The 27853-nt window shown below is 37.2% G+C and overlaps 1 protein-coding gene across 2 annotated transcripts in view; it reads right to left on the bottom strand.

Moving 5' to 3' along the window:
* Positions 1 to 3792: 3792 nt before the first annotated feature.
* Positions 3793 to 27853, bottom strand: part of XIRP2 (xin actin binding repeat containing 2) — a 68245-nt gene continuing 44184 nt past the window's right edge. For both annotated transcript variants that reach the window (XM_044381518.3, XM_044381519.3), the window contains exons 4-8: positions 20986 to 21096; positions 20529 to 20601; positions 19463 to 19593; positions 9513 to 18840; positions 3793 to 7575 (exon numbers count right to left, since the gene is read on the bottom strand). In XM_044381518.3, coding sequence (XP_044237453.3) covers positions 7481 to 7575; positions 9513 to 18840; positions 19463 to 19593; positions 20529 to 20601; positions 20986 to 21096 — 9738 coding nt within the window. In that variant the 3' untranslated portion in view covers positions 3793 to 7480. The remainder of the gene's footprint in view (positions 7576 to 9512; positions 18841 to 19462; positions 19594 to 20528; positions 20602 to 20985; positions 21097 to 27853) is intronic.

Genomic DNA, 27853 nt, shown 5'->3' with positions numbered 1-27853 from the left:
TTCTTATTCAAATTCTCTTTGCGATTTTCTGGCACCACCTCATCATCAGTGTTAGTAACCTGCAAAACTTCTGCACCATCAGGTTCATTAGTTTTTTCATTCTTCTCCTTCTCAGCACTCTGCACAAGCACATTATTGTTGTCATTAAGATCCATTTCACTTTTCCTTTTATTCTTTGTATCTTCAGCCTCATTCAACTTATCTTGCACATTCTTATTTCCTTCCTTTCTCTCATCTTTTCTTGCTTCATACATTTCCATTTCTTTGATTCCTGTAACATCCTCCTTCTGACCTGAATGGATGGACTGCAGATATGGCTGCAGGAAATAAATGTTATCTTGCTCTTGTCCTTTATTTTCCAGAGTTTTAATGTGTTCTATTAGTGATTCACTTTTGAATTCAGCAGATGTAGCAACTGTCGTTTCCGGTGGCCATTTAGGTTTACTCATTTTGAGCTCTTCATCAAGGGGGAAAGTTTTCTTAGGCATCTCCCTGGAAGGAGGCCAAATGATTTTTAATTTTCCCCTCTCCCTGAATTTTCTCACATCATCTCTTTGCCCTTTACTGTTACCATCATCTAAATGTTTATTAGGATCTCCAAGTACGGCAGCATTTTCTGCACTATCTTTACACATATTTGTTTTTTCATTAGGAGTAAAGTCCACTGAGCTGCTTTGATTTTTGCAATTCCATCGATCTTTATGTTGTTTGTGTCCAAAACCTTCATCATAATTTCCTTTAGATTTGAAAAGTTGGTTAAAGTGAGGTTTACAATATATTTGTCCATGAAGTGATGCATAATTTCCCAAACTGCCAAAAAGGAAAAAAAAAGAAGAAAAATATTTAACATTCCATATATACATTGCAAATTCATAGGGAATTAGGTAACTATTTCAAGAATGAGTCAGAGATTCAGTGCAGTTAACTTACTGGCAATAGGAATGTGCTTACTAATTGAATGTTCTTGTTAGATAATAGTTACCACTAATACCTCACATGATACATGTCTTACAGTATTTAGAATTTCATGCTGTATGTCAAGTATTGGTATAATAGGTATTATAGTGTAATGCGTGTGTGGTTATAGATGGTGCAAAATGATGGGACTAAATCTGCTAACTCAGTAATTTATGTACGGGGCTGCAATTTTCAATAAATCCTGAATAGCACACACACACACCAATGAACTATTAAAGTTTCCTCATTAACTAGATTTTGAGTGAATTGGAAAGCTTGCTTATGCAATTGGTTATTTGGCCTCTTTGGGGAGATTAACAAATAGAGTGCCTGTTAAAATTAAAATCAGTTTGGTCAAAGGCATCTTTTTTTTTTAATATCTCTGAATCTCCCCACATAAAAGCAGATACACAAATTAGATAACAAAGCTTAAACCCATGGATAAAATTTGTAACAAAATTAAGTGACGAGATATCCCCACCAACCCCAAAACACAAGGAGGAAAGAACAAACCAATAGCTATAAGTGGCATCTGTATGAGTGATAGTGGAGGGAGCAAGGAAGGTGTCTGAAAGACCAGAAAAGATAAGACCACAAAACAGCCAGCCAGTATTTCCTGGAAAGTATCACATGTCAATCAGAGAATAGTAGCTGAAATGAGGACAGATTTTACCTCCTCCATTGGCCAGTGAGTGCAAGGGCTCTGTGGAAGGAAAATCTGAAGAGGATAGAGAAGTCAAACTCTCAAAGATGACCAATTAAAACTCTCTTTTTAGGACAAGACATACCCTGACAAAAAAACATGAGAGTGGAATCCAAATGTAAATGGATAATGATGACAGCAAAGAAAGAGAAGGTCCCGACTAGCATGGGGGAGAGGAGTCGCGGCAGGAAATCCCAGGAATCGAGCAATTATAGTTTTTTGGACAGTATATGACAACTGGAAGAGGTAGCTCTGTGAAGTTTGGAAAAACCATCCTGAATTTTGCCTCCTTGTAAGATTTGGGGAAATGAATGCCATACAAAAATAAGCAAGAGAAAAGTATTGAGGCCAAATATTATATAAAGTTATTATAAGGAAAAACAGGGTAGGGAGCATTTTTAATATCCTACAGACAATGAAAACATGCTAGAGAAACATGTTCTCAACATCAAAATTTTAAAAATGGGCTAAAAAACATTAAAACATGATAAAGGGACTTGAAAGAACAGCATGAATTGTAATTAGAAAACGTCATAAATGAAATGGTAGAAATCAGGGAAAAAAACAGAAGTAAAAGAAAAAAAGTCAGTAGTAAAAACTAAACTAAAAGAAATATAAGAGCAAATAAACACAGTAGAAAGTATTTTAAGAAGAAATAGGGGAATAAGCAGATGAAAATTTACAATCAGAAATGGAAAAGGAGAAGGATTTGAGAGAAAGACAAATATTAAAGAGAGGCACAGGGGGGTAAACAGAAGGGGGAATGACTATGGACTATGGGAAACAAACAGGGCTTCAGAGGGGAGGGGGGTGGGGGAATGGGTTGGACTGGTGATGGGTAGCAAGGAGGGCATGTATTGCATGGTGCGCTGGGTGTTATACACAACTAATGAATCATCGAACTTTACATCGGAAACCGGGGATGTACTGTATGGGGACTAACATAATATAATAAAAAATTATTATAAAAAAAAAAGAGAGAGGCACAATATATCCACGTATGGATAAAAGGAGTTCCTGAAGTAGAAAATAAAGCAATGGAATAGGTTAAATACTAAAAAGCTACAATTCAAGGAAACTTCCCTGATACAAAGAGGTCTGAACGTGCGTATTCCAAGCGCACACTAGGCAATTGACACTGTTGACCCGCAGTGGCCAACATCAACAACTATTCTAGTCAAATTACTGGACTTTATTTTTTATTTTTTTGGACTTTAAATAAAAAAGAAAAGATCCTTTGTATTTATCTAAAAAGGAAAAAAAGAGAGCATATGATTTATAAGAGAAAGGAAATTAGATTATCAGTCATTTGCAACACTTTATGCCAAAAGAAAATGGAATAATACATTTAAGATATTCAATGAAACAAAGTATAAGTCAAAGATTTCACTTTCAGCAAAACTGACTTTCCATTATCAAGATCACAGAACAGACTTTTGTGAGGGAAGTACTGGAAAATAAGCTTGCATAACCAGAAGGGCTACAGAAACATTGACATAAAGATTGGTGGCAAGCATTCTCTATATTGTCACCTATAAACGAAGATGAGATGAGGACAAGAGGGAGACGGTGTGACACGAGATGGCTATTTCATATGACACCGAAGATTGAGCACAGTTTTAAAAAAATGGGGTGTGGGGGCGCCTGGGTGGCACAGCGGTTAAGCGTCGGCCTTCAGCTCAGGGCGTGGTCCTGGCGTTGTGGGATCGAGCCCCACATCAGGCTCCTCTGCTATGAGCCTGCTTCTTCCTCTCCCACTCCCCCTGCTGTGTTCCCTCTCTCACTGGCTGTCTCTATCTCTGTCAAATAAATAAAATCTTAAAAAAAAATTAAAAAAAAATTTTAAAAAATGGGGTGTGGATGAGTGAGGTGCAAATGCTATTTTTTTTAAAGTTTTCATAATCAAATTAAGGGTGCTGATAGTTTTGCCATTCCAAAATTGTTGTTCAATTGAATATGGGATATTCTAATTCTGTCATCTTCTTAGTCTTTGAGAACCAACAGTCCTGAAGTGAAAACAAGGAAACAGATGTGGAATAGAGAAGAGACTAAGGCAAAAGCAATTCAGTTTTGAACTTAATTTGGAAATATTCCTACAAATTCAGGACATATTTTTTCTTTATATATAAATATTTGCTAGCTTTTAACACCAAGATAACTTCAAAATAGTGACCAATCCAGTAGAAAAGAGCATGGAGGTTGTAGTATTGAAATGCCATTTCTCATATAAAGAAACCAGAGCTTAGGGAAATGACTGATTCCAGGTCCAGGGGAAATAAATGTACCAAATGAGCATGGAATATCTAGTCCTATCAGGTGATGAGGAAACTATCAAAGATTACTTAGGTCTTGCCAAAAGGACTCAGGCGAAAACCTGAAGAGGCCAAGGATAGAATAATTGGAACGTAAGAAATAGCTGGGAGATCGGTAGGAGAAGGAAGGGAAGAATGAAGGGGGTGTAAGCAGAAGGGGGAATGAACCACGAGAGACTATGGACTCTGGGAAACAAACTGAGGGCTTCAGAGGGGAGGGGGGTGGGGGTTTGGGATAGGCCGTGATGGGTATTAAGGAGGGCACGTATTGCATGGTGCACTGGGTGTTATATGCAAGAAATGAATCATGGAACATTGCATCAAAAACTAAGGATGTATTGTATGGTGACTAACATAACATAATAAAAAAATTTAAAAAAATAATAATTTGAGTTTCAGTAATAATAATAACTGCATCTGATTGAAACCAATCAAATACATGTAAATCTATGAGTTTATAAAGATATTACAAATATTTTAAAATTAGTTACCTCTAGGGGATGATAAGGAACCATTTCATTACATTGTCAAATAAATAACTGATACATTGACAAACCAGGTAAATAAAGGGAAAAAAGTTATGCATTTATTCTGCCTTTCCTCTACCAAATGTACCACCAAGTAACCAAATAGTAGATGAGGGGAAGCATCTTCTGTAAAAGTATTCAAACTAAAAATGAAAAAGAAAGAATAAAATGAGAATATGAACATTCTGCAGACATCAATTAATCGATATAGGTGTTAAGCTTCAATATCTGCTATAATCACAAAACCAGAGATAAGCAGACACTATGTGCTTACTCTCTTCTTGCCAACACTCCCTATGTTCTTGCAAAAGGTATCAAATCTTAGTTTACATTAGCATCTAGATTCAGCTGACAGTTTGTCAGAAATGCAGGGGAGAAAGGAGCATATGAACTGCACGACTAGTGTGCAATCAGCAAATCCAGACTGTGGAAAATTCACAAATAAATTGCAAGGAATGAAAGAAATGGATAGAAACCTTTTAAAAGACTTAAAAGAAATGTCAAAGTTTAAAAAACTGAGCAAAACTATTGTATCTAGGAGAGCATATTTGGATTTAAAAAACTATAAAAATGTAAGGAAGCAATAATGAAAAAGAATACTGTTCACTCAGAGAGAGAGATAACTGGTGTTTGGGCGGGGCACATGGAAGGAGCTTCTGAAACTGCTGCAATGTTTATTTCTTGAACTTGGTACAGGTTACAAAGTGTTCACTTTATAATCATTCATTAAACCATAGATTTGCTTTGTTTTTCTATATTTGTGGCTTTTTGTACAATGATTTTTAAAAAATATCAGTCATAAAATATTTTCGAGTCCTTACTAAATGTCAGCCTTTACTAGGTGTTGTCAGTCAAACATGAACACATTTCCTATAGCTGGAAAACAATTATAATAGATTGTGTTAAGAATGGGGCAAGCACAGAGGATGGTCTGGGAGCGCTAGGAGGGACACGTGACCCCTATGTGGGGCTCAAAGCGGGCTTCTTCAAAGACATGAAGTCTCAGTTGAGGTCTGAAGAATAAGCACATATTAGCCGGCGGAGACCTGGAGGAGAGGCACAGGAAAACTCTTACAAGAAGTGGAAATAACATTTGGGACCAACTAGATATGACAGAAAGATAATGATTTTAAGGAACTGAAAGAAATGAAGTCTTCATGAAAAGTAACACGCAATGGGAGGAAGGGGTGTTAGAAAAGGAGGTGGGGCAAGATTCTAAATTGCCTGTTAATTCATAGTAAGATGCTAATTTGACTTTGATAGAGGAAACCATTATGTTTTAAACACAGATGTGACCTCAGATTTGCATTTTAGAAAGATCATTTTCACTGCAGCATGGAGCATGGTATTGGGGCAAGCTGTTGGTGGTGGTGATGGAGGTAAGAGATGGTGGAAGCAGGGAGACTAAACTGCTAGAAAGAGTGTGGCATTAGTACAGGTGAGAGATGACACTTGGAGGATACCTGGTGTGTGGGGATGGAGAAAAGTGTATAGCTCAAGAGGCATTTATGGGACCTCAATTATAGGACTTGGTCATTGCTTGGAGACAGGGAATGAAGAAGAGGAAGGAGTCAAAGGTAACTTCATGTTTCCATCATTGAGTTAATGTTAATGTCATTTATTGAGAGAGTATCATAGAGATCACGAAGTCAAGAAAGGAACTTTGGTAGAGAGAAGATAATGGGCCATATTGAATTTCGTATACTTATGAGAAACATAATTGGAGGTAAATATTAGTAATTAAGATATAAGCATCTGATAGAGGACAGAATGGGCTACTAGAACAGGTTTCAGAGTTATTCCACATGGATGATGATTAAAGTCATGGGAGCGGATGCAGTAAAGCATCTACATACAAAGATTATAAACAGTGAGAAGAATAAACGGCCATAACAGAATTCTAAAGAACTCTAACATTTCAATAATGGACAAAGAAAGAGTCACTCACAAAGGAGTCTGAGAAGGAACACCCGGAAGGTAGGAGGAAACCATTATACTCTGGTGTCATGGAAACCAAAGAAAAAACATGTTTGCAATAAGAGGTGTTTGACATTGGCAATTAACGCCAGGAAAGATATAGCCTGATACACACTAAATTTAGCAAAATAATTACAATTTCAGCATCTCAGATGATAGCCACACCAAATGCCACATTCATTAAAATTCATTTGTGACTGTGTTGATAAGGTGCTTCTGTTGCCCCAGAGTGGGGGGGGGGCAGCATATCTTACCTGACACTGACAATACTCTAAATTATTATTATTTTTTTTACTTAGATGAAAATCCCAGACCTAGGTAAGCTCCATCCCGCCACCTGATTTTGCATATGAAGTTTTATCGGAGTACAGTTGGGCCCGTCAGTTTATAGCCGCACTTGTTCGTTTAGTTGCCTGTGGATGCTTTCGCACTCGACTGGAAAGTTTAGTGACAGAAATAGTATGGCTTATAAAGTCGAAAATATTTACTACCTGGCCCTTTACAGTAAAAGCTTACTGACTCCTGATCTAAAATCTAGATTTTAGGGGTGCTTGGCCGGCTCGGTCTGTTGAGCATGCTAATTCTTGATGTCAGGGTCTTGAGTTCAAGTCCCACGTTGGGCTTACTTAAAATAAGGTTGAAAGTAGAATCTAGACTTTAGACTAAAGAAATAACTTAAAAATCCTGATTTGCACAGCATTTCTTGATTTTTTTGTGTCTCTATGATCTCCAGGTTTGGACAAAAGGGACCCTTCTGGATTTGATCAGGAAAGCAAAATTTCAATAGGAAAAAGGTCAATAGGAAAAAACGGCTATCCTGAGAAAAACAGAACAGAACCTGACCACATCCCCCGTTATAGGTGTTTCAATGGCAACAAGATCTAGACGAATTTGTATCTTCCAGAGGCATGTGTACACTGTAGACTCCTCCCAAGATTTGTGCCACGGACCACAAAACATTTTACCTCAGCTTACTGTTGCAGTGGCGGCACCGGAAGCAGGACTTATGAAAACTCTGCTTGTCTGCTACCAGGCACTCCATTGGATAAACAGTCTTCTGACAAAGTATACATAGTTCCTTGTCTTGGGGGAGCGGCTTCTAAAATAAAAATTTACAAAAGTTTACGTGATACTGTCTTCAATCCCACTGTAAAACCAAAACAAATGACAGCATATTGACTGGCTGTGCAGTTAGAATAGAAGCTCTAAGACTGTTGTCCTCACCTGGCTTCTCTGGACAGAGGCCTACCATCAGATGTGGGGTTCCTGCACAATCACCGTCCAAATTTTTCGTTCTTTAAGGCATTCTGGAGAGATTTTTCCAGAATACCTACATATCTTTTAAACCTGAGGATATCATATTTATTTAAATATGTCCGTGATGACTTAGTGTTGACTCTGTGACATCATTTCTTAACTTTATTACGGTGAGACTCCCGAATACATTCAGATGCTCAGGGCCATTTCTCCTCAGTCTAAATGGCTTTAGATTTTAGGGCTTTTTAGATTCTCCTGTTTGCCTTTTACACTTTTCCTACCTCTTCCCTGGCTCTACAGTAGCCACGGCCCCAGGCTGCTGCGCTCGGGTGACTGCGGCCTCCTGGGAATCACAGCAGTTCCATCGCTAACCAGTGTTTAGATAGTGGTTCAAAACGGACATAGAACTGTTACCTCACCACACTGTTACCTCCCTGTTGATCCTCACCACAATCCCATGAGACTAACGAACCAAGTTCCATATCAGTTATATATAAAAGCATATATGCTCAGGGTTCTTTTTATAAATAAGATGTACTTTAGGGCTTTGATGCTTGATTTGCGCTACTAAGTGATCTCCTTTGTTTATTTGGTTCTAGGAGGACACATATTTCTATATTTAACACAGGGGGTTTTGGTTTTTGTTTTTTCTATATGCTTTTAGCCATCTTAACAGAAGCCGAGCATTTGAAATTAATTAGACAGCTTTGCTTGATTATGCCAGAAGCAAGCACATTGAGAAATCATATTAATCTGATAAACTAGACACATATGTTGCAAATATGATAGAGGCAAAATTATTAGTTTCAGCAGTTTTTATTTTTGAGCTTGATATTTCTTTCAATCTGTTTAGAAGAATGGACTACCTAATGGTGTACATTAATTATGTCAAATCCTTTTACTGTAAAGCCTCATTAATTGTAAAAAGTAGGGAAATATAAAGAAATGAACTGTTTTCTGATGTTAAAAAAATACTAAGTTCATGTGTTTTGAATCTCCCTCCTTCTAAATACATAATCAGATTTTTAAAATGTATTGTCCAATTGTCCGTGTTCATCTGTGAGTGAGGCCAATTGAGTTATCATTTGGAGTTTAAGAAAGGTGAAATAAAATTAATTATAGAAAAAAACTAGTGGCATTAGAGAATGCTAATTCCATCCAACTTAATAACAATAATTGAATATACAAAAGTTCTAATTCCATATCTATACTTTTGTCAAAGATATCAATCAATAAAAATCATTAAGGTACATATGAAACATGTAAATTGTTTCTCGGATTATTATTAGGCTATATTGAATTCAAATGCAAACACCACTTAAGTCTGGCAGTTAAAAATATGTCAATAGTAGGTCAATAGATATTATCTAATACTGTCTTAAGCAAGTGGATAAAACATTAACTTTAAATCAAAATATTAATAATGTGCTATGGGTATACCATTATTAAATATACACTTAGATACAATTATTAATACTATTACAATAACAATTGTTATATCTGCTGCTTTATCCAAAGTCTTATTTACCTTGACAAATACAAGTCTCAATAATCTACATAATAGCGTTTGTTATTCTCACACCGTGCAGATGAATCTTGTATTAGATGCTTTTGTAAAAAGAAAGCAGTAGGAGCAAGCAGAAGACAAGGATATCCTCCAGCCAGGGAAAGCTGTTAGTTTTTGGTTATTTTCAAACACCCTTTGAACCGCAAGTCATCCTAACTATGGACCATGTGCCTTTAAATGGGTTAATCGTCACACTCTGCAAGCTCATTTACCGCTTATAAACGCAGATTCCCCTTGGAAGGTGGTTCTCGTCTCCGTGGCAGAAGCCTCTGAGTTTGCAAATCCCAGGCTTTTAAAAACGCTTTCACTCTCCTGCCATGCCTTTTGAAAATTCCTCCTGAGCTCCTCGGGTGAATCAGAAATATCTAAACTATGGCCAGCGATGACATCTTCATAGGTTGGTGGGGCATGCTTGAAGTCAAAGCCAGATTTGCCAGCTTCTGAGCTATGTGATGAAGAGACCGTCGTCATCGTCGACCCAACAACTTGACCCTCAAACGCATCCACGCCTGAGAAGTGTTCACTTACAGACCTCGTTTCAGAGTGGACGCTGGGCTGCTTTACAGGAACCTTTTCTTGCGGCTCTCTAGGACGATTGCAAGAAAAGCCTGTAAAACTTGTGTTTTCTAGAGATGTCAATCCAAATTCCTCCTTACAAAACGAACGACTTTCTTGTTTCATATTATGGTCGGCTTCTCCATTTGTATAAACTCTCCTGTTTGACTTCGCTTCGAAAACGGGGTCAGCTTCGAATTCCCTGAACCATCTGTTTATTTCATTTTCATGGTCACTCAGGAAATTTTCAGCCATTTGAACAGTTCGGTTGGCGGCTTCATACCTCTGCGTGTGCTCTGCGCGGCGAGGCCCTTCCACCGTGCGGATGATTTCCACCGAGTCGAAACTCTCAGCGTCCGGCAGCAGGCGCTGCGCGGAATTCACCGCGTCTTTGTGAACGTACGTCGCCCGTTTCTCGACCTGCCTAATTTCCTCCTGGGCTTCCCTAGATCCTCTGAAGGGGCCACCATCTACATGATTTACGCTAATAGGTATGGTGATTGTGGGGGGAGAGTCCCTACCACGAGTTTCTATCTTAATTTGACGACGAAGTGTTGCAGGAGACGTGATGATCTCAGACCTTTTCTCTACTATCGGAACCGGGGTCACTGACGGACACGGGGCGGCCCCTCTGGCCAACTTTGCGGTGGTGTCTTTGAGTTTGACGAGCTGCTCAGAGCGACTCCTGGGCGGAGAAGGGGAAGCATTTGCTGTGCCAGCTCTAGACGTTTGTGACACGGGGCTTCGCGGGGATGGCTCAGCAACACTGTCTTTTTTAGGGGACTGAGAGAGCTCGTCCTTAGTAGAGGTTTCTGGTCGCCGGGCAGTAGACTCAATTGTTATGAAAGTTGGTGATGGTGGGCGTGTTTTTAAGGAGGGAGGAGAGATCTTGCTGTCATCTAGTTTAATCTCCTGATGGGTTTTCACATGCCTGTGAGCCGTTGCTTCCTCATGAGTTGCTACTTGGCGGTGCTCTGTTTTGTCTACAATTGTATTTTCTTGCTGTTCACTAACGTTAGACACTTTAGATAACGTTTCATTAAGGCTAGTGAGTTTATTTCGCTGCTTTTCTTCTTTGGAGGCTATCATGGCTGTTTGAATTATGTTCTCGCAGGACACAAGCATATCCTCTGCTTGAGTTTTAATACGCGTTATTTCTTCTTTGATTTTTTCTATGTTATTCTCCATAGCGATGCAAACACCGTATTGTCTTTTTTCTTCACTTAATAGCCATACTGGAATAATATTTAGCAGTGTCTGAAACGTTTTAAGGCCATTTTTATCTGGCTCCATTTCAAACTGCTTTACCCTAGACAAAATCTGTTGTAGTTCTTCACGTTTTCTCAAGAATTCCAATATATTTATAGCACATTTTCCATCTTCCTGCTGGGATTCTTTCACAGAGGAAAATAAAGATTTGTTCTGTGTAATCTCTTGCTTTGAATCTTTACTATCAGAAAAGACGTGTTTCTGTTGTATGCCCTTGACTCCAAGGCATTTTTCTTCCTGCAGATTATTATATGGCTGGGGCAATTTTTTATGTTCAACTTGACTTTCGGAAGTCTGTATTTGTGTTTGCTGAATATTCTGCATCTGTGAATCAAGATGTACGTCAGTAACCTTTTGTTTGACTACCTTCTGTGCTGATTTATTCAAATGTTCTCGTTTTCTCTCAACTCTTAGTCTCTCTTCCTTTGGACCAATCGTTGACGGTTCCTGATTTGTTCTTTCACTTCCTTGAGGTTTCCCATTCTCAGATTGTCTAAATTCTCCCTGCTTCTCAGGAACTATAGTGAGTTTACTTTCATGGCTTTTCCCAGTGGGTTCCGTGGGCAGTTTTATTGTTACTCTTTTCTCCGTCTTAGGTAATTGATAATATTTTTCAGCTACAGATTTCTTATTACCATATTCAGTGCTTGTTGCTTCAGTTTTCTCGGTTTTCTGGTACTGTTCCTTGCTAATGGTTTGAACATCAACATCAGATTGCTTTTTACGGCTTTCATAGATGTGGTCTGTTTCATTTGATTTGCGATCTGCAGTTGGAAGCTTGATAGTTTTAACTTTGAAACTTGGGGAAACTGGTTTTCTTTGGGGCAAGTGCAACTCCTCCAGATACTTCTGTTGTGTTTGTTGTGTACCAAACTCCTGATGCCTCTGTTTAATTTCACAAGCTGATATAGATTGTAACGTGTCCCTTGAGCTCTGTAAAACTTCCTTTTTCATGGTAGCTTTGTCTTCTGAGGCTGCTACAACATGTTGGAGCCCCTTGGCAGCGACTGTCCCTGCTGGTGTTGTGGAAAGCTGGTTGTCAGTACACACTCCTAGGACTTGAGAATGACTTTGAGAGTTTGGGTTGGGTTGAACCAAAGTGACTCCTGAATCCATTCCAGGTAGGGGAGCCTCCTCATTTGTTTTTTGTAACAGTACTTCCTTTTGCAACTCTGACATGTGTTGATTTGGGCTTTCTGTTTTGACTATGTTGTAGCAAGAACTCTCATGTTTCTGTTTTTCAAGCTCTTCTCTTTGTTGTCTGTACTTTTCTTCTGCGATCATTAAAGGTGTCTTAAATTTTCTCATATAAGGTTTTGGACTTTGTTGTCCTGAACCTGCTGAGAATGAATGAGATTTTATAAGAGGTGCCATTGTTTTTCCCTTGGGTAGTGAAGTTTCTGGAACTGTCTGTGAGAGAGACCTCATAGAGTCCATAGATAATTGCTTTCTTTCATCAAGACTTCTTCTAGATATGTTCTGCTTCATCTCTCTGTGTTCACTGCTAGTCGCTGTTATCACTCTTTTCTGATCCTTTGAGGGAGTAATTTTACATTCCATATCTGGTAGGGAATTTTCCAATTCAACTTTTGGGGAACCGCGATTCTTTTTATCTTCTATCTGTTTGGGAAATTTGGGTTTGGGGAGTGTGGGAGGTGGCAAAAGTACTCCTGATTTTCCCGTTAGGACTTTAGCCTGAGAATGAGCTTGCTGGGAACTTGAGGCTTCTTGGGAATATTGTATGAATGTTCCCCTGTGCTTTTCTTGAACAGAGGAGGAAAGGAGATGCGCTGGTTTAAGAGATGGAGTTGGAGGAGGGGGTGGTGGTGGAAACACTGATAGACCTTCTCTTTCAGATTTATCATCTTCTGGTGGTGGAGGAAGAGGCAGGCCTGGGAAACTTTCAAATTCAGCCTTTATCATTTCTGGGGCATTTTTCCCAGGCAACATCACTAAAGGAGGTGGAGGAGGAAGAGGAAATTCAATTTCCGATGATGCGTTGGAAGGTGGAGGAGGAGGTGGAGATGGCGGTGGCAGAGAGCCTTCACTTTCTTTTCCATTATTTTCAGCGTTAAAGTTGATTGAATTAAAGGACATTTCCATTGCCATTTTTAAGTCCGTGGAAGTATTTGTCTTCATTAGAAAGTCCTGGCTCTTCAGATGAACATCAGCCTGCTTTTTGTCAGTTGCCTTAAATTTACTGTGGCTTTTTGGGGAGACTTTCAGTTCTGTTATATTTGATATGTCTTGATCTGTAGGCAAAGTTGGCTGAGGGTTCATGTTCTTTTTCTTTATATCTTTATTAGAACATTGTATTTCTTGCTCTAACAAAGTTTGCTTCTGAAAGTCCTCTGAGACTTTGCAAGTTTCCCCAACTGTCATGTTGACCAGACCCCGGGTTGGACTGGGCTTAGGGCTTTGTTTATCTGTTGGTATTTTAGTGTTTTTGGTAATTTTAGGACTCTTTACAGAGAAAGACTCAGTCTGCTGGTGGTCTTTCCTCAGTTTGCAAGTTTGAGTCTGTTGCTTTCCTACTGTTTTATCGATAGATTGAGTACAGTTAAAGACAGCAGTCTTCTGTTCTCTCACAGTCTCTGATTCCTTCGTTTTTAGATTTCCCTCAGATGACGTAGTTGAAGTCAATTGTCTGCTCACATGTTCATCACTAAGCTGCTGCTCTGCTATGGTGTCAGTCCAGACACCCATTTTGTCCCCTGATTCCAACACATTGTTAATAGCTCTGTGGTGTGGATTAGATAGTTTTCTAAGGCTTTTCTCAAGAGCATCATTGTTGTGTTCACGATCTACGACAATCTTTACAGTGCCTTTGGGGGCTTTTGGAAGAGTAACTTCAGTTCTTTCTTCTATTAAATTTCCATGATAATTTTTGCCTATAGTTTGATTAGAAATGTCTGCTCCCCCTTGCCACCTGGCTGCTGGCTCAAATGGTCCTGGTCTTGGCTGAAGAACATTTTTTGTGTCCCTCTGGACAGCCACCTGATGAATCTTTGTTTTCTGCTCTTCTGAGGATCCTCCCATCACACTTTTCACATCTTCTTTCATTACACCTCTTTTATCTACCTCTTTGAAAGCTCTCTGTGCTTCTTTCAGATTCCTTAATGATATTTCCAGATCATCTCGGATAAGCTCCTTTTTCAGGATTTCTGTTCTTGTGTTTGTGGTCTTTTCAAGGCATTCAATAGCTTTTTCAATGTCAGCAGGGATGGCATTGGGCTGTTTAGATTCTTTCCATTGGTGGTTTGATTCCTTTAGTGACTTGAGTGTGGCCAGCATGTCACCTTTTATAATTTCTTCTGTTTTAGCCACTGTTTTCTGATTTATGGCCTGGCTGAGGGAATTTAGGGTTGACTTCAAATCACCTTTTATAATTTCTTCTTTGGGTGTCTTGCAAAATGTTGTCTGAGGCTCTGTCATAAAAACCTTAACTGTATTATGCACATCTCCTGGAATGATGTCAGTTTCATTAATAGTACGTTCAACCTGAGACTGCCTTTTCTTTAGTAACAGTTTTGTACCCTCCACATCGCCACCAATTATTTCTTCCTCTCTTTCTTGTTTCCTAGCTGTCAGTGTTTCACTTGACCCCGTCTGGAGTTGTTTAAGATAATCCAAAGCTCCAATTTCTATGCATGTTGTGAAAAACTGAACATTTCCCCTCTCGGAGGCATCGATTTTAGCCCTTTCAGATATTTTATTGTTTGATATGGAAGATAGCAAATTATGAATGGTACGTTTTACATCACCTCCTATTACTTCTTCACGCTCAACTGTGTCACCAGCATTTTCATGAAGAAGACAATAGATAGTCATATTAATATCTCCTCTTTCATCTTCCTGAATTACAATGCCTTTCTTTACAGATCTTTCCTCAGAGAACAGGTTTTTTATTGCTTGTTGTACATCACCACTCACTATTTCTTCTTTTTCAGCATGAAATTCTGTTGATCTGTTTAATAATTGAGTTTTGGTCAAATTAACATTTCCCTTCTCTTCTTCACTAACCCGAATCTCCCTTTTTGTACAGTCTCTTTTGGAAAGCAGGTTCACCATTATATTTCGGAGATCAACCCTGATAATTTCTTCTTTCTGTATCTCAGGAGATGCTTGATTCATCAGCTTGTATTTTGCCATTCGAACATCCCCAACTTCATCAGCTTCAATGATGATTCCAGGAGCCTCAATCACTTTTTGAGAGTAGAGTTCTTCTAACGTTTCCTTAATGCTCTTGCCAATAATTTCTACCTTCTCTACCCTCTTTTCATTAAATTCGTGAAGGGGTGTAGTTTCAAAGAGCCAGGTAGTTGTCTTGACATCAGAAGAAGGGATTTCCTCCTTGATGATTTTTGTGGTGCTTTCATCTGCTTCCTTAATAGAATCCAAAGTTTGATTTTCAAAAAGCCATACTGCCTGCTTAACATCACCTTTCTGCATATCTTCCTGGGTGACTGTTTTGATATTTTCATATTCTGACCCTTCTCCTCTCAGCTCATCTATGGTGTGGGTTTCAAATAGCCAAGTAGATGTTTTAACATTGCCCTTTTGTATTTCATTGACACTTACTGTTCTTACATAAGTATTCTTACCACAGTTTTCAGACTCAAAAAATTGTTTACTTGTCTTTACATCCCCACCTTGAATAGAGTCCACAGTGGGCCTAGCACCACGTGATTCTTCTGAAATCTGATCCAGTGGCTGGGTTTCAAATCTGTATCTGACAGAACTAACATCTCCCTTCTGAATGTCTTCCTGGGTGACAGATTTAATAACATACACAGTCTCTGACTGATTAATTGAGTCTAATGGCTTTGTTTCAAAAAGCCACCTAGTTCCTCGTACATCTCCATGAATTACCTCTTCCTTTTTAACTGTTGTCACTTCATGATAATACCCTTCTCGGTCTTGAATTGCATAGAGTGGCTGGGTTTCAAAGAGCATTCTGTAGCTTTTTACGTCACCCTTCATTACATCTTCAGTAATTGTTTTCTTGGTGCTGATACAGTCAGATTCTTCTTTAATCTCATCTAAAGAAAAAGTCTCAAAAATAAAGCATCCCTTTCTTACATCCCCACCTTGTATGTCTGTCACTGTCTTAACTAATTCATCACCTTCTTGGCTCTCTTTTATCATATCAATTGGTTGGTTTTCAAAAAGCCACCTACAATTTAAAACATTGCCTTTCTGAATATCTTCAGTCTTTAGGGCTTTGATCTTTTTCAAAACTTCCTCTGAACTGGAACTTATGGAATCTAAAGATTGGTTTTCAAACTTATGCCGCATGCTGGAGACATCCCCAGCTTGGATATCCATTTCCATGGCCTTGATTTCTTTTCCTTCCTCTCCTTGTATGCTGTCCAAATTTTCGGTCTCAAAAAGAAAGCATGCTGTACGAACATCCCCACCTTGGATCTCCTCCTGTTTTACAGTTTGCAGTTTGACTGTTGCTTCGGAGTCAGCTTTTATGGTATCAAGTGGCTTCGTTTCAAAGAGCCAGGTACAGGCTTTGACATCTCCCTTATGAATTTCTTCACTGCCAGTCACTAATGAAACTTTTTCATAAAGAGACTCCATTGGTTGGGTTTCAAAAAGCCATCTACAAGTTTTAACATCCCCTTTAACAATATCTGTCGCTTGTTCAGTTTTACTTTCTACTTCTTCCATATTACTAAAATATTTAATCGAATCAAGAGGTTGGGTTTCAAATAGCCATTTAGCAGATTTCACATTTCCAGTCTGTATTTCTTGAGCAGATATTCCTCTAATTATCTGGAATTTATGAATGCTTTCATCAAACTGGTCAATGGGCCTTGTTTCAAAAAGCCACCTACAACTTCTTACATCACCTCTTAGGATTTCTTCTTGTTGGACTGTCTTGACTTGATGATATTTTCCAAGGTGATCTTGAATGGCATATAGTGGTGTTGTTTCAAAGAGTGATTTGTTTAACTCTACAGCACCTCTTGTGACTCCTTCCACCTCTATTTTATGTGATGCATCAAATTTCATTAAATTGTTTGATTCAAAGATATGTGTGTAATTCTTTACATCTCCTCTGTCAACTTCTTCAAGTTTCACTGTTCGTATGTATTCCTTTTTATCTTCTCTAATGTCTTCCAGAGGTTGGGTTTCAAAAATCCATTTTTGGTGTCTAACATCCCCCTTTTCTTCTTCGGAGGCAGTAATTTTTTGAAGTTTTCCTACATCAGGGCTATCTTTTAAAGCCTCTATTGGAAGTGTTTCAAATAGATGCTTAGTAGTTTGTACATCACCACCTATTATCTCTTCAGATCTTAGAGGATCTGCATCAGGAACTTCTTTTAGAATGTCTAATGGCTGCGTTTCAAACATCCAACATTTTCTGGAGACATCTGTACCTATTATTGTTTCCTTTTCAATGATGACCTCTTCTGACTCTTCTTTGATTTTCTCCAAAGGTTGAGTTTCAAATAACCACTTGGCCCTACTCACCCCACCTTTGACATTTTCTTCCATGGATATTCCTCGGACAACTTTAATTTCTGTGATATCCTTGTTAATTGTGTCCAAGGGCTGTGTTTCAAACATCCAACGTGCTGTTCTCACATCTCCCTTTTCAACATCTTCTCTGTGAACAGTTTTAATTTCTAACATTTGACCTAAACCATCTCTAATTACATATAATGGTTGAGTTTCAAAACATTTTATACTTCTCTTAACATTTCCCTTAATTTCTTTGAGTTCAGACCTGAGTTGCAATAGGTGAACTTCATCCACTGAATGAAGGTGTCCAAGCTGATCCAGATGTTGAGTTTCAAACATATATCTCACAGTCTTGACATCCCCACCAGTTATGTCCTTTGCGGCAGTTACCAACGATTCTTCTTGATGCATTTTATTCATTGAGTCTAATGGCTTTGTTTCAAACATCCACCGGGCTGTGCGGACATCTCCTCTGGCTAGCTCAGGAATTTTCTCAGCATTTTCTTCAGTGCCAGAAGAATGATCCCCTAGTGTATCTATGGGTTGGGTTTCAAACATCCATGTGGTGTATTTCACATCACCACCAGCAATGATTTCTTGATCAGCAATGCCCTTGTTGATATCATCTTCATCTGGAGAGCCATTATTGATGGAATCTAAAGGCTGATTCTCAAAGATCCATCTCATAGACTGCACCTCTCCCTTCAGAATTTCATCCAACTCCAAGTGTTCTCTTTCTGAGTTCAGAGCTTTTTGGGAACTGTCATTTGTATTTTCAAAAACATACCGGGCTTGTTGCACATCTGCTGAAACTGAGCTCCCTGGGTTCACCTGACTAGAGACAATTTCAGAAACCTCACTGATATAATCTTTTTCTAAGTTTTTTCTTAACTCAGGATGCATGTGTTTATATAAACGGTTTAATTCGTACAAATTTCTTTGCTTAGAATATAATTCTTTGGGTACTGGTGGTATTCTAGGAGGGTTGGGGAATTCAGGGGACTGGGAAAATGCTGTCACATCTATTGGAGTTTGAAATATATCAGGTGGGGGAGGAAGAAATTCTTCTGTCTTTCCCATAGCAGTGGCATTAACTTGTACCAGAGCTGAGGAAGTGGCACTGTGGTCACTGTGTTTTGTGGTTGATGTTTCCTTCCTCTGGCGGGTCGACATGCAGGAAGTGGAAGAGGTACCCACAACTGATGATGGTTTTAAAGTCTCTTCACATTCACTTCCGATCTTTAAGGGAAAGAAAGTCAAATCTTATAAAAATGGGTGTAGTGGTGAAGACTTCTTAGGCACCACCCCTCACCTGTCCACCTGCTACGATATCTCCATTGGAAACAGATGATAGACTCCTTTGAGAGACCTACTTAGGAGCAATATTTAGTGCTTGTTACTATCTTTCCTATAATTCATTGCACTTTCAGAGTTATATTCCCCATTCAATACATCAACAGCTCAGTGTTTTAACATTTACACATAATCTTGATTATTCTTCCTCCTTTGCTTAATATGCTATGCTGAGTAATCTAGAGGGAAACAATAAAAGTCTTAAAGTACTTTTGAGGGTTGTTTTGTTTTCCTTGGAATTTTAAGCACAGTATCTGACATTTAAAATTGACTTTATTATTTTATCTAATGCTAGTTATTAAACTTTAGAGCACATATAATCTTGCCATTTTTTTCTAGTGAGAAAAGTTTTAACTCTACTGCTTTTCTCATGTAGAATACTCTTCTGGAACAGAAGAGTACTGGCTCAGGATTTAGTTGAAAAACCACATCAAACATTCAATAATTTGAAATGCGTTTACATCTGGTTTTACACTTAACATATTTCTATGTAGAGAAATTGTCTTACTTTAATCTGCTTGGCTGGGGTCATCTCTTTGTCAGAATAAAGGACCTTTTCCTGGGCAGACTTCTCAAATTGCTCTTTTAAAAACTTAGTTGAAACCTTCGGAATCTCTTCATCCTCAGGTGTATCGATGACTACAAACAGGAAAGAATACCAGGGATGTTATATAACAAATAAACATTATGTTTGAGAAGGAAATTGTAATGCTATGGGAAGCTTCTCACAATGTGCATTAAATAAAAATGGTACATATGGCACTCTTCAATTATGTATGTTAGTGTATGTCAAAAAATATAGGAAGAACAGTGGGGGTGGTTATCTCTGGATGGGAAGTCATAAGTGACGGAACTGTTGTTTATTTTAATTGCATATATTTTTCAAGTTTTCTGTAAGCATGTTTTACCTTCATGTTCAGGAAAAAATAAAAAGTTATAAAATAAGAAAAGAACAGCAGAAGAACAGAAAAGGAAGACCTACTTCATTTAGGAAAACCAAAATAAAGCCAAAATAGATAGAACCAAGTAGTGATTGGGTTACAATTGGCTTAAATCTTCCCTTTTAGCTCTTCTAGGCAACAAAACTTTTCATTCCCCTTTTATAGGCAAGACAACCTGTATGGGTCTCATGCAAACTCGCACAGATTTGTCTGTAGTTTAATCTCATATCTGTAGGCTGCAAAACTGAATTTATAAGTGTTTAAATCTGTTATTAAAAGTAATACAATCGAGATAACATTTCTGTTCTCAGGGAGCTTGATAAACATTAAGTTTTATTCTAGGTCCCCGAGGCAAAAAGCAATTCAGAGGTGGCTGGCGTATCACCTTCTAGGCTTTTAGGATAAATTCATAAGGCTGATGGGCAGTGAACTATTTTAGAAGCTTATTGCATCTTTTACCACACGCAGAACCTAATTATATATAGAAATACTACTCTGTCCCCTTTGGGACCATGAGTCATAGTTACTAAATTTACTCAGTGGGAGGGATTGTGCTTTGGAAGGCTTCCATTCAAACACAGACACATCAGCAGGAGAAAGGTATATTGGGGTCAAATAATAACAAAGTCTCACCTGTTTCTTGAACATACTGATGGAACTGAGAAGCTTGGCTTATTCCCTCAGTGTGCTTTTTAAGATGAGAGGCCTATATTTAAAGATAATTTTAAATAAATAATTGTTTTTAAGAAGTCAGTTATCTTAGTACTGTACATATATTCTTCATTTCACAATGATTTTCTTTCAAGACTTCAAGTGAACATTGAGAGATGCTAATTAAACTTCTATCCCTTATTTTAATGCATGGCTCCTGCTATAACAGGGTATATATGAATTAACATCTAAAGTACACTTATATTTTTAGGATGCTCATTTTATTTTTCTAAGCATGTCAATTCCTAAGTGTGGAAATAGACACTGATATGTATTAGTATTAAACACATAAAGGACATTAAAAGCAACTGCTTACAACGAGGTCAGAATTTCTACACAGGTTTATAAACTGGAAAGTATTGTCTTTCTAAGTAGTTACCATTTCTGTTCCACGAACATCACTTTTGTGTGTTTTGGAAGCTTCTTGTTCATTTCTTTCCATTTCTTGGCTACTTCTTGAAATGTCGACCTGGCTGCTGTGGATTACCTCCTGAAAATAAATGAATAAAGAAATATACAATGTTTTAAGAAAAGTCAAAAAATTTTAACTTTTTTTATTAATGAAAAAATTAAAATTAATGAAAATTATCACAAACTTAGTGCCTTGTAACTGCACAAACTTAATATTTTACAGTTCTGTAGGTCAGAAGCCCTGACTGGGGGTGTTGATAGGTGTTAGAAGGTATGTATTCCTTCCTGCAGGCTCTAGGGGAGAATCTATTCCCTTGCCTTTTGAAGTTCTAGAGACTACTCGTTTTCCTCGGCTCATGGCCCCACTCTTCTATCAGGCTGAGGTTTTCTCACACTACCATCTCTGATTCTCTCTTCCAATTCCCTGTTCCACTTTTAAGGAACCTTGTGATTGTATCGGGCCAATCTGGATAATCCAGGATTCTCTCCCTGTCAGAAGGTCAGCTGATTAGCAGCTGTAATTTTATTTGCATTCTTAATTCTCCTTTGCCATGTAACTTATATGTCCACAGATTCTGGGAATTAGGACATAGAAATCTTCAGGAGCCATTATTCTGCCTACTGCCCTTAGTAATCAACAACATGAGAAAGATGTACTTCAAGAAGAAAATGCAAATCCTTGATGAAAAAAATATATTTTGCTGTTTATAAGCCAACTTTTCATGTTACAGAAAGACACTATAGTCTTCAAGTTGGCCATCTAGTTTGGTGACACATCCAGTGTTCACATGAGAAATATAACCAATATAAACAGATCATATTATGTTAGCATGTCTCTCTCTCCCTTCCCACGTGGGGCTATTTTTGATTTTGGTTAAGTTAGCACAGGTGACCCTGGCTGAACTGGATGCTTTGAAGCCCCTGTTTATTTTGGTGATCCAGTCCTGCTGATACTATAGAATGTGCTGTGATACAAGCATATGACTGACTGACTGACTGACTGATTGATATGAGTCAGCTGGCATATTGCTAAAAATCTTAACTTCAAAACAGAAGGATACGAAGAGATGATTCTTTAAGAACACGTGAATCTGAACTCGTTTGACGTTGGGAGTTCAGTTTCATCTACTTGACCATCAAACACTATTTTTGAGATATGATTTTTAAAAAATTTGCCTTTGTAGAGAATAGTCAGGTGAGCAAAGATCCATTATTATTCATCAAATAGGAGCACTCATTTTTTTTACACAAAGTTAAATAGTTTTGAGCTGTCAAATTCTAATCCTTTAAACCAACAGTAAGTTTAAAATTAATTAATGAGACCTTGACTTTTTTGTTTTTGTTTTTGGGTTTTTTTGCTAGTGGATTTATAGTGTGTGGCTTTTTCCTCCTAAGGGTATTTGGTATACGGGCTAAAAGTTCTGATTAACCAAGAGGCCGTCAGACATATACTTCAAGAAATAGAGTGTGATCTGATCTCATGCTTTTCTAGGAAGGAGAATTAAGAAAAAAGTTGGCATCTTTCTAAAAGTTCTACAGAGAATTGAAGGCAAAATATAGGTTTATACTTTAGAATGTAGATTATATTTCATTGGATGTATTAGCTAGAAATCCTTTCATAATGTATACATATATCAAATCATCATGATGTATACTTTAAATGTCTTATAATGTTGTTAACTATACCTCAATAAAGCTGAAAAAATGTAGATTGTATCTCATTAAATTGAATACCAGTGTAATTTTTTCCCTGAAGCAGAATGGTTTTCTATCCTGAGTTAATAATCCACATGTATAAAATGATATTTAATAACATGCTTGCCACATAATTTGTGCTAAGGAAAAGTGGATGACTAAACTAGCAAACTTCTATAATAAATTGTTTTCATTCAATTTTCTATTTGCCAGAGAATGTCCTGGAAAAGAGATAGAACAATAAGCAAGTCATGTACTTTACTTTCTCAAGAGAGAGTATAGGAAACAAATAATCCATATCCTTTCTTTAAATTCAAATAATCAAAATTTGATTTAATAGGAAGCTTTGCATAATCAAGTTTTATGTAAGGAGATCAGTAACATTAGGCTGTAGGGAACAATAACAATCATTGAAAATGCATGAGCACAAATAACAACTCTTTCCGAGACAACTGTTTACAACTGTGAGAAGTCTTTCCATCTGTAAAGATACAATGGAAACATTCTATGGCTCTCTTATGATACTGAATAAACAGACAATGAAAGAGTAAAGGACAGTGGGAACCTGACCAGTACCAAGGTCCTTATTGAAGGGCACCATGATCATTACTATAGAATCATGTCTCTACTTAGAGTTCCATGTGACAAACTATGGCACAGAGACATGCTTATTTCGCCCAATTGGTGTTTGTAAATTTGGAATTAGTCAATACCTACAAAAATCAAGATTCCTGCCTGCTTTTGTAAGCTTTAAAGATCTGACAACACTGGGTTCATATTCCAACATGTGAGCTGCTTGCTGGAACAAAGTAATGGCCAACCTTTTTAGTTGGGACATGTCCTTTTCAGTTGGTCACTGTGCCCATCGTTCACTAATAAGTAACACCAAGTTGACATTTTTTATATAAAACCTGCCTGGAACCTATAGAAATTTTAGTTTCTTATACTTGGTGCTGTCATCAGTCTGAAAGAATAGAGTTAGTGATTCGAATCTGTATGTTGAGAAAGACAAATGCAAATATTGGGAGTAAAACACAGTAAATAAATGTATTTTTGACATATTTTGAAAGTTATTTTTTGGGCATTCTATACTGAACATGTATCTACTTGAGTAAAAACAATCCATGCCTATCATATCTAAATATATTTTCTTATAGGAGATGGCACAACATAAACAATATGAGGATACATAAATTTAGAGTTGTAAGTTTCTACTTACGTACTATTACTAAACAGAACTGTAATTACTGCATTAGTTTGGTATGTTAGTGTCAATGCATCAATTTTACTGCCCCCAGGTTGCTGTAATTTATATAAAGTCTGTCTTAAAATATGCCAAGATTTTATTTCTCTCATTACTGTTTCATGTTTTGCAACTAGTTTAGTTTGGATTTTAAATCTGACTTTCATTCTTTTCAGTTGCTGGTGTCTACAAAGTACAGGGTTGGTTAAAAGGATGGATCATCATAATGCTCGGGAGAAATCAAATCACACAAATAAAATGTAATATAGGATTCTGGCAAGAACACCATACAGAAATTCATACAAAACAATTAATAAAATGGGTTCTTGAATATTAAATTCAAATGTAGCTCAAGCTGCAAGAGACAAAATGCAGTTTTGTTCACAAGTTGGATCAACCAGGCGTCAGAAACGGGGACTTTGTCCTAACTCCCTCCTCTACTAGGTATGTCGTAATCTTGGGTGAGTCACTAAGTCACACTTAAAGTCTTTTTATTTTTAAATCTCATTCATCCATTTATAGGAAGAAAAACATATATATGTGCTCTAATATTGGAATCTAAAGGAGAGAATATGCCACAATCGCATAATAATATGTTTGTATGGCTCTCACCGATCTGATGTCAGCTCATATGTTAGACAAGTATCTTACAAAAATCTATCCTTGATATATACTTCTTTTTTTTTTTAAAGATTTTATCAATTCATTTATCAGAGAGAGAGAGAGAAAGCACAAGCAAGGGGAGCAGCAGGCAGAGAGAGAAGCAGGCTCCCCGCCGAGCAAGGAGCCCGATGCGGGACTTGATCCCAGGACCCTGGGATCATGACCTGAGCCAAAGGCAGCTGCTTAACTGACTGAGCCACCTAGGCACCCTTGATAGGCACTTCTAAGAAGTTTTCTCCACCACAGGAAAGACTTCACATTCTGCCTACCCAACTTGCCATTGTTATCATTACAGGAAAAGGCGTTGTACATTTCTACCAATAAAAATTCAAACTCATTCTAGCATAATGAGTAAGGAAAGAAGAGGACCAATTTTTTTCATGGTGACTCACTATGATTGTGATTCTTAGAAGTATACCCAATAGAAAAACATGTGATAAAAATTTGGCAGAATAGTATGTGGTAACTGCCTCACTACAATGGAAAAAACAGTTCATGCTCAATGTCAATAATTCAGCTATTTTACCCATCACTAATCTCATTTTTAATAAAACTAGAAATAGTTATGTTGTATTAATGCTATTTGCATCTTTGTCAAACAGACATAAACAATGCCAAAAATGTGCTATTTATGTTAGCAAAACTGTCAGCAGATTCAAGGTTTGAAAGAATAAGCAGTTCTTTCTTTTAAGTGATGAACGTAACGATTTCTGGTTAATATATTGTGTTTCTCTAGATTTGAATATGTTCAAATTCACACCTGTTTCTTTTGCCATGGGTTTTTTTCTTTATTTTTTAAAAATTTTCTTTAAAAATTTATAATATAAAATTTGATTTCCCTAGGGTTTAAGCTTCAGGTTAAGGCTTTTCTACATTCACTATACATTTTTGAAATCATGCCTCAAAAATTATTTTCTGTTTAAAACCTTCCTGACTTTTCTATAGAGAGTTACTTATTCCTTATTTGTTGTTGTCATATTCCCATCCTATTAGTACACATCTTTATTATCTACTTAACACATTTCACAATCATTATTTGATAATATGAACCTCTCATTTAACTGAACTCATGCATCTTCAAATCTCAATGTTTAGCATCCTGGCAGATAGATGACTCCCCCCCGCCCCCCTACACCGCTGGCCTTAAATATCAAGGAGTTAAGTGCATGGGCAAATAGTCACATTTTTTCCAAGAGTGTGAAAATTTTATAATTTTAAATCTAGTTTAAAAATTGAGATTCTAAAATTTTTCCACACAATCCTATGGTTTTTATTTTTTGGTATTTTAGCTAACAGTCTTTGATACTGAACATTTCATAATTGGTTGGTGAAATTACTGAAGCTGATGTGTATAACAATAACATGTCAATCACTTTACACAGTATTCTCAGAAAGAGGCCTCTTGACAACATTGCAAGGGATCAGAACATCTATGGATGAATATGGGCAGTGCGGTGATGCTACGAGGAGTAATAGGCATCATCAGAGGGAGGAGAAGCCTGTACCAAGAAACCAAAAATGCACAAAGACAACAAATATACACAAAGGGAAAGAACCTTTCAAAACAGAAAAATATATTTTCAAATAGCCTTTTTATAAAAAGATCTTCATGGTGCTGGCGTGCCTTCAGCTCAGGTCATGATCCTAGGGTCCTGGGATGGAGAGTTGTGTGTCTGGCTCCCTGCTCAGCAGGGAGTCTGCTTCTCCCTCTCCCTCTGTTCCTCCTCCCTGCTCATGCTCTCTCTCTCTCTCAAATAAATAAATAAAATCTTAAAAAAAAAAAAAAGATCTTCATGGTGCTAAACGGACCAGTTTGTATTTTTTTTTTAGTGAATTAGTTTCATTGAGTGACGAAATTGAAGTGTTGTCAAGCATCATCTAGAAACAGCAGAATGCATTGAGCAGAATTACTATGACATGAAGAAATTAAGTTATTTATGATGACAGTGAAAGACAATACTTTATCCTAATTTTTAATCTATACAAATAGGGAACGATGTCAAGGGGAAAGCAGAATCAAGGTGATTGCAAGTCCTGATTCTTTGTATAACTCAATATACTCAGAAGTGAAGCCTCCACTTTTATTTGACTCAATAGTAAAGCTATGAGCATGTACTAGTTGGCTTGTCAGATCCGAAGAGACTGATGATGCAAAACATTAAAAGAAACTTAAAAAGGTAAGGTGATGACATTTTCCTTTGAAATCATTGCATCCCTAAACATAAGTGCTCTTACATAGCTTCACTTATGTATTTATTCAACCAACAGCTCCTAAGTACCAAACAACTACCTCCATCACATTGTACTAGGCATTGTCAGAATTGTTTTAACAAAAGATTCTACAATTATATCTCAATCTACTTAAATGCCTATCAATCATCTATCTATCCATCTGTCTATCTCTGGATCTGTGCAATATATAAAAATATATACATATATATTTAATGGAATAAAAAAGCTCAGCTTGAAATTCTCTTGACGTAAGATTTGTAATAAATACAGGTACATGAATTAAGTAGTTTTATTACATAAATCTCTGAGAGAAGTATTATTACTCAATTAATTTCAACTTTTTTCACTGAAAATAATTATGCTTTGGTCTTATTTAGCTGCTAAGAGCAAAACTTATCTTTTCTAATAAAAAATACTTGATTTTAAAGTAGAAATATTTGACTTCAAAAAGAGGTTTCTGAATAAGCCATGTCAGCTTTAACTGCTAGAACTCTGACTGTCCTCTTCTTTCCAAAAAATATTATTTATGGAGCCATATCCCTGCATCCAAAAATGCCGAAGATTCATAAAAGGAACATATAAAAGATGCACTCTCAACTGGGCCATCAAACATATTAGTTATATAAAGAACAATATTTATTTGACAAACTAAAAAAGCAGGATACATAAAAACATTCAATTTGCAGTAAAGGATGCCCTCTAGAAGTTTTATGTAGATGTGTGTTAAAGATATACATACGTATACAATATTTCAATCCAACATAGACATAAAGCATCTTAAAACCAAAGTGGCACAAGGATATAAATAAACATAAAAGCACAATAAAAGAGGCTAAAACTTTGAGTCTCAAGGAACACCGCTATTACAAATAAAACGCTTGCAAGAAGAATGAAAATATTTTAAAGAAAAAGAAAACCAGAGGCTACATGTATCTTATGTTAATTAATGCAAACCAACATAGAGAGACAGAAGAATTCTACCTCTTCATTACCACCCCTTCCT

Source organism: Ursus arctos, unplaced genomic scaffold, assembly GCF_023065955.2.
Source record: "Ursus arctos isolate Adak ecotype North America unplaced genomic scaffold, UrsArc2.0 scaffold_1, whole genome shotgun sequence".
Taxonomy (NCBI): Eukaryota; Metazoa; Chordata; class Mammalia; order Carnivora; family Ursidae; genus Ursus; species Ursus arctos.
This window is presented reverse-complemented; position numbering and strand designations above follow the sequence as displayed.